The sequence below is a fragment of the Amblyomma mixtum genome, chromosome 2, assembly GCF_055824585.1.
Source record: "Amblyomma mixtum isolate Tamu chromosome 2, ASM5582458v1, whole genome shotgun sequence".
Classification (NCBI taxonomy): Eukaryota; Metazoa; Arthropoda; class Arachnida; order Ixodida; family Ixodidae; genus Amblyomma; species Amblyomma mixtum.
Window position 1 is genome coordinate 29,777,457 of NC_143013.1, and position 8,026 is coordinate 29,785,482.

General features: G+C 47.9%; 1 protein-coding gene across 1 annotated transcript; it reads right to left on the reverse strand.

Moving 5' to 3' along the window:
* Window positions 1-4,075: 4,075 nt before the first annotated feature.
* LOC149358814 (uncharacterized) lies at window positions 4,076-4,558 on the reverse strand. Its single transcript, XM_089567582.1, has one exon. It carries the CDS (start codon window positions 4,439-4,441, stop codon window positions 4,076-4,078), a length of 366 nt encoding a protein of 121 aa, XP_089423708.1. The 5' UTR covers window positions 4,442-4,558.
* Window positions 4,559-8,026: the final 3,468 nt, after the last annotated feature.

Below are 8,026 nucleotides of genomic sequence, written 5' to 3' on the forward strand. Positions count from 1 at the left end.
TCCAAGCTGCAATCACGGAGTCCATCTCGGTCTTGACGTCACAAGTTCGAAACGAATGACGGGAAGAACTTTAGGTTCAATTTAGTGGGTAAAAAATACGCTTTCTTCCGCCGGACAAACATGAAGGTTCGCCAGAAAGGGCCACGGAATCTGTTTTTACAGAGATGAAATGTTGGAAAGGGTTGTTTATAGTTACCAACCTCCATGTACACGGATATTCGAGGAAAGCTATAGAAACAGCTCGCAAAAGTGAGTTTGAATCAGGCGGCTGTAGACTGTATGATATGCCGAAAACGTTTCCGTTTTTTTTTTTTTCAACGAAGTCTGAAAACCGCACTTAGACGTTACAGAAAGCCATAGAAACGGAGCACTGACTGAAAGGCGGGAAACTAGAAAGAAAATGTAAATCAACTGGAGAGGGAACCAAATTGCAAAACAAGGTACAAGGATGCCGTACTGAGAACCTAATCTTTGAGATGAGGCCTCCTTCTGCCGGAGCACAGCCGAAGGAATGCTTGTGCACCAGCCGCGTGCCCACGACTTGTCATGGACGGTCAAAATATGTCACATGCATGTTTGCGGGTCATCGCGTCTGTACACAGGAGTTGGAATTCCGAATCGGATTGCTTTTTACTATGGCCAATGGATGGATTCCTCGGCCCTATTTCCTGAAAGCCGCGCTGCAACACCAGAAATAAGCGGAGGGTCTAATTGCTGCCCACAAGCCATTCAAATGTCTCTTTTCAAAGAATTTCTCCGCCAGCGTTCCGTATAGGCTATGTAAGGGTGACCAAAACATAATAGCCGTATTCACTAGATCACGTTCGGCACATGACGGGTACCGTGGCTTTTTTCGCAGTGCGGAGGATGCGAGGTTCGGAGTGCGGGGTACTGATGGAGTTCTGTGCAGTGTTGTAGCAGCGCGGAGCGCTTACTCGAGCATTCGAGTACGCTTGAATGTTTTAGAGCCTCAGCTCTTGTAACGTCATTAGTCAAGGTCGCGTTAGAATGAAGCACACGGTCATTCAAGTGGGACGAGTGGGTGGCACCATTGGTGCACAGATTGTGGACCGCCTAATTGGCGAAGAATTTTCGGAGTTATATCTAATGATTCAGAGCGTTACGGAGCATAAGAATGCTAGTCGACTCAAGGCGTAGCTCATAAAAGGGGTTCAAACCGACGACCTTTGGTTCCCCACATCTTGGCTTCTTGAAACTTAAAACGTCCGTTACGGTCAAATTAACTGCTGTAAGACATTGCAAGCGGTGCCAAACGATTTGTCTTCTTGCGCTGTATAAGTTGGCGTCAAAAAAAAGTTGATAATCGGATCTAAAGAAAAATTTGTATCGAATGTAGCGAAGATGGCTAATGAATTGACTGTACACTGGTGTGGTATGTCGTAACTGTAAATACGTTATAACGAACACACTGGATACAACGAAGATGTAGTATTTCGCAACTGGAAGTCGGTTGTAGTGAACACTTCGGATATAAGGAAAATGTAGTACGTCGTGACTCTAAATCGGTTATGACGAGCATAACCCCAAACAAATGCACACAATGAAGAATCAGAAGCGTCCCAGATAGCTCAGCAGGAAAGCACAAAGGCTTGCGCCTTGCTGCACGTAAGGTGAATTAAGTGCTCCCCCTGAATTTTTGAATTTCGGCATCCAACTCTGAGAGTTTCGGTCTGTTAATCCGCGTGGTCGCTTTTCAATCGCCCGGCGAACAGTGCAAGAATTAACGCCTGCAACTCTCTGGCATTTTGTCGGGCTCTCATTGCGAGGACTTGGTACGCGCGATTCCGTCACCGTAAGTTGAACGCAGGAGACCGTTTTGAGGTGTCAACCACCCGAACTTCGCGCTGGGCATCTCCTCGCGCAAAACAAGCAAAACAGCTGCCGCCAGTCCCTTTCAGCGTTGAAAGCTAGCCACTAAGCGCGACGTTTGAAGCAGCACTGGACTCATGCCAGAGGCTGCTTCTATCCCGATGGGTCAGATAAGGCAGTTTAACAGTGAACGAACCTATGCATTTCTGCATAGCCTGTGCATTTCTGCATAACCTATGCAAAGCACTTCAGTGCGATACCAGGTTTCATAAAGCAGGCAGTCTGCATCACACGAAAAACACTGCTGCTCACCACAATATAGCTCGTAAAATTTGATGGAAAGAACAATTCTCGGGAACCCCAGAAGCAGGCACAGACTGAAGGCGTGAATAAAACAAAAAAGAAGCACAAATTACCGGTGGCTCCCTGGCGTCAGGAATATAGTTTCGGTTTGAGCTTTATTGCGAAAAGAAAAATACTTTTTACAATGTGTACAGATGATGGGATGTGTTTGAAAATCGGAGCAGCGCTCACAGCGATAGCCAACAATTAAATACGATGCATTTCGTTCTTTGGTTTAATGGTGCTTGAAATATATCAAATTTTTGAGGCAATCTGAAGACTGAGTCTATCCTCCGCAGAGGCCCAGTGGCTTTGGCGTACGGCTTATGCCAAGGTCACGTGTTCGACGCCGGCCGCGGCGGCGCTGTTTCGATAGAGGCGAACTACGAACAGCTACAGACAGCCCGTGTTGTGTCGCTGTCAACGTAGCTTAAAGAAGCCCAGGTGGTCTAAATTAATTCGCAGCCATGAACTACGCCGTTCCTAACTACATATTTGTCACTTCGGTTTATTAAATTCATTAATTAAAATGTACGAAACAATCAAAACTGAGTCTGGCCTTCGTGTGACTAGTTCTTGCTCCATTCGGTTCAGTTGTTTACTGAACGATTTTTGCCGGCGTTTTTTTTTCTTTAATGCGAGAAAATCCTGTTGTGGTCCTGTTTACGACATGAACCGAAATAGAATATCTGTAGTAGTAATGCCGCAATTGCTCGCATTTAATACGCTGTAGCCCTCATTTACATGATGCGCACTACTTTGAAGGTTAAACTACAAGCATGGTCATTAGATGTTTCGAAGTATCAAACTTCGCGCACTTGTGAAGAAATATGACCAAACCGCCAGTTCAACGAAGATATGTTCTTTCACACACTGATGACGCTAACGTACAACTCGGTTTAGGTAAAGAATTAATAATGTGCAGTCCTTAGAGGCAGAGAGGAAACAACCCTCTGTGGCCAAATAAAATATTAAAACCTCATCGGTAAGTTTTTTACACTGTCAAGTATACCGTTTGTTTACAAAATGGTGAAATAAAGCACTTCACTGCGATACCGGGTTTCATAAAGCAGGCAGTCTGCATCACCAAGCGTTGCGCGATCACAATAATCATGCCTATTGTCCGCTTTTAATAGGCTAGGGTGGTCTCTCTTCGCACTTAGCAAGGCGCAGAAAACAAACAGCGCTTGAACAGCTAACACGTTTTAGCACACATGCTATACTGCTCAAAACAAAACAGGACATACATATATATCGGCATTATCAGAGGACAATATGCGGCCAGGAAGCGTTATAGCAGACACTGTTCAAATTAGCGCACGGCGGAGATTTTCTAACGCCTTTGACACGTAAAGACTAATATATGCAGCTGGAGGAACATTCAGGTACACGGTGATAAAGAACACTTCGCAAATGGCAGAGTTCGAGACTGCCTCTAGGAAGTCAGTTATCGGCGAGAACGTGTCGTCTAGAATGGAGAGAGCTACTTAATGGTAGCAATACTAGATGGTTGCACAACCATGAACAGCACAGATGCCACAATTGAGCAACCCGCGATGCGTTGAATGATTACACTTAAAATACGCACTCAAGGGCACGACACAGCATTGCAAAATATCGATAGCGAAGATCTCAGAAACCGAATTCTGTATGCAAGCAGCACCACTGAAAACATGCAGTTCACAAGTCTTGCCATCTTGAAAGCTGCTCGTGTGGTAAGTAACCATAAATTTGTTTTGACCAAACAACAGAAGCGTTTGGAGTGACACAGAGTGAGAGAAAAAAAAGGGAGATCTCACCCAGTGCGGAGGTATCCAGGGAGATATTTTTGAGGATTACCAATAAATGAGCGTAAAATCAGCGCGAAAGAAAAGAAGGTGGAAGGAATATACAATGAATCGCATCAAACATCCATCGATTCCTGCGTAACGTTGGCACACGTGAAGGTGCTCAGTGCGTAAGCATCTACCGGGCATCGGAAGGCCAGCCCGAAGTCGGGGCTGAGCCTGAGGGGCTCGTTCACCAGGCGCCTGGAGTCCTTGTCGGCGCTGCACTGAAAGTAGGCATAGCGGCCGTAGAAGAACTGTGCCTTGGACATTCGGTAGAGACCCCAGGCGGGCTTGAGGTCCAGCCAGTCAGCCGTCACTGGGGCGCCGGAAGAGAAAGTGGACAGCGCCCCCACAGCGGCCGCGGCGATGTGCAGACCCATCGTTGACACGAGCACACCTCCTGATTCGTGGTCAGCGCGTCCAGATGTCGACCTCCTCATGCAACCGCTGCGTGTGAATATCAGGGGAAATTACGATGCAGGGTTGAGTTCAGCTCTGTGTTCACTCTGCGTTCGTGAAATATGCTCTGGAATCAGTTAGTTCGGGCGCGGTGGTATAGCATGAGTTCGCGTAATATTTTGACATTCTTTTTTTCTAAAGCCACGACTCACGGGATCTTAATGGGAAGCTGCTATAGTTTGTACATAACTTGCACTTGGAACACATAAAAACCGTTTGTTAGGTTTTCGATGAATACTCCTTTTAAAGCTTAGCTCTACTTAGCTCTGCTTAGGTATACTTAGCTTATCACTGCGAATAACGCGGCAACTAATCAGTATTGGAGAAAACGAATGGTAGCATCTGATACAGACGACAGAATGTAACCCCGATGCCAAGTTTTATGACGGTAAATTGGTTAGTTAATTACAGCCAATTATAGCGAAAAAAACAAAGAAAAGAACCAAATGCGTCTCTATAACGCGGACGTTGATTTAGCGACGGGAGAGGGTGACGTCACACCCGAGGCCGTCATATAGTAACTGCGCGCGCGCTGGTGGCCCCTGCTGCGCGCGCGCACCTCCCTAGTGTGAGACTCTTCGCAGCTGTCGTGCGAGTCGGTTGCGCGCAATATCCGTCCCAGTGTGTCGCCGTACATACGCACGCTATGATCGCAGTCAGCAAGGCCAAAGGCTTTCGCCTTGCTTTACTTTAGATTGGCAAAGTGCTCCCATAGTTTTTAAGCATGAAATGCTTTTAGCTCCCGTTGTCGGCAGTGTGGTCACGCCACCCCGAGACCAAGAGCCAACATCCGGGCACTGAAACGCGAGCATCCGAGCGCCGTACGAGATTTAACGAGACTCTCTAAGAGAGGGGGCCGCTTTGCTGCTTAGAGCAAGAGGGGAGCTCCAGGGCGAGAAGGGCTTTGGGCAGAAAAACTGCTTCCACGCCGTCCCCAAGGATGGCGCTGCGGTCCCACACTCACGCATGTAAAACACCGGCCGCTGGGCCTTCAGCTCATGACGTTTCCCCTTTTGTCAGGCAGATGTATACACGCTCGCGGAGTATTCGAACGCGCTGCATATGCATTGTTGCCAGGACTGCGTCTCGTCGTGTCCGCGTACGCTTCTGCATCGTCCTGCATTTCAATGCCGCCACCGCCACAGCTGCTTAAGCCGAGCAATGGAGCCTGATGAAAGGAGAGGTAGGAAGCGTCTTGCGGAAAGCGATCGCTTTACGAGTGATACTCCACAGCAGAAGACTGCTCGCCCATGCCGACAACGCCGTGATTATGCGGCCGCTCCCGAAAGAGACAAGGCCACCACGGTTCGCGGCTGCCTACCTAATCCCGCACTATTGCAGGCGATCGCTTCGGCTCAACAAGAAGAGTGTGGTATGTTGAACACTAGACCCATTTCAAGATTTTGACTAGTACCATCTACAACCAATGTGTTATGCCCGTAAACATTTCATACTTAGTCTACTCTCGGTTACGGGAGAGGCAGAGATTTTTTCTTCATGGGTTGCTCTAGCAGGTTCCCTCAATTTTTCCTGGCATTCTTTAAACTCCCCAACCTCTTTTGCTCAAGGATTCACTTCAATCTGTCGGTTAGAGAGGGGAGCGAACCAGCACCATTAGCATGTAGATGCACGCCCCTTTTCGATGAGTCGCAGCGTTTGACACTAAGGCTCTACGCGCGTACGTTTGGGAAGTGTTCTCTCCAGTGGCAGAGGGCAGACCGTTTCTGCTGATCTTTTACGTTGTACCAGCCTTCCTTTCGAGATGCCTTACACCCGTACGAGGGAACAAAATTTTGCCGAAATAAAGAGTAGTGGTACATTTTAATGACACTAATTACGAAAGGAATCACTTACATTCGCTACAATACTACTGAATTGAAGTAATTCACTGCATCAGAAATTAGCACGAAATCAATTAAATTATTGCTAATACATCTAGAGTAATATAGTTAATGTCACGTAGACTGTAGCTTATATTACCTGTAAAGAAAGATGGCATTCCGCGTTTCCTCCGACCACGTTCTTCTATAGGCAACCTTGTACGACATCAAGGTTGCCATGCGGGTGGCGATGACGGGGGCGTCGGCGAGCAGCGGGTCGGTGGTGTTATCGCTGAGAAGGCCGAACGCAGGCGCAGGAACGTAAATGCTGGTGTCGTTCACAAAGAGCAGTTCATCCCACCCTCCTTCCATGTCATCTCGGATCAAAGGCACGCCTCGTCGCCATTTTGTCACAGTCACTTCGTACTCGAAGTTCAGAGCTCGGAGGTGGTTGCGGACGAAACCGTGAGCGGACATGTTGGGTACGACAACGTCGTGAATGATGAGGTCGACTGGAAGCAGGAGCGACATGTTGCCGACAAATTTCAAGAACTCTTGCGTGCTGTTGCCTGCCGCCATTAGATAGCGAAGTGGTTCGTAGTTGGCCAGGGCCCGTCGAGTGGCCTCAAAGACCATTCGCAGTTGCGCGTTCTTGGCCGTACTTGTAAGGGCAGCGACGTACGTGGCGCGCCACAGTTCCTGGTAATTGAACGCATGGGCATTGCACACAGTCCAGCTGTGTGTCGTGGGAGAGTTGAGATCGCTGCCTGCCTGAAGCCCGACGTTGGCACCTAGCGCGACGACCGTCAGCATGTAAACTAAGGACAATGGCTGATTCGAGGTGTCCCACATGCGCCGTATATCCGAGAGAAAGACCTCCTTGGAGGCGACAATGATATCCTCGTGGTCATAGTCGACGGAGCACTCGTTAAGAACGGTTTTAAGGAGCGAAGTGTTCAGGCCACCGAAGGCGTCTCCGAGCTCTTCTAAAGTAGCATCACCTGGACCGGTGAAAGTGGAAGCCGACACAAACTGGGCCTCCCACTCGATAATCTGCGCGATGGTATAGTTGGTTCTTAGGTGAGCATTTACGAGTGACAGAACAATGCTTGAGCAAACGCCCCCGCATTGGAGCAGGAGTGGATTGATGGACATGTAGCTATTATCGAGAACGATCTGTTCGCCCGGGTCGTACTCGAAAAGAAAGAAAAAGTTGAGTCTGTATCGAAATTGCGCATTTAGGGCGTATCGGAGCATGTCGGCGGGGCTCATCGGGTATCTGGTGTTGCGGATTGCTAAAACGGCTTCGGTGGTGTCTTTTGCGCGGAGTTCTGGCTGCCAGAGCTCCCTCATGCAGGACGTGTAAAGCCAGTGAAGGGCGGCAGCAGCTGTCGAGTCGTAAAAATCGGTGCCTCTGATGATGTTTCCGCTGATCGTGCTCTAGCAGTGAAGAAAGAGAAACGGAAAGAAAATTGATAAGTTCTCAAACCTCAGACATGACACCTAGTTTGTCTGTGAAGACGTGAAGCGTTGGATTCACGTTACTAAAAGATAATATAGCTTTCTGTAATGTTCGCAGATAAGAACATTGAATACAGAGAAACGCGCACCTTTACAAGTTGATATCTAGGGCTAAATTGTGAACTGCAGTGTTTGTGCTATCACGAGTAAGACAAGCAAACCACTTTAACTATGAAAGTTTTGAAAATTTAAAAATCGACAATAGGCGGGAATAATGATGCCAAG

What these genes read in the sequence shown, in the direction of transcription:
- LOC149358814 (XM_089567582.1), bottom strand. Translation starts at nt 4,441, where the DNA reads ATGAGGAGGTCGACATCTGGACGCGCTGACCACGAATCAGGAGGTGTG.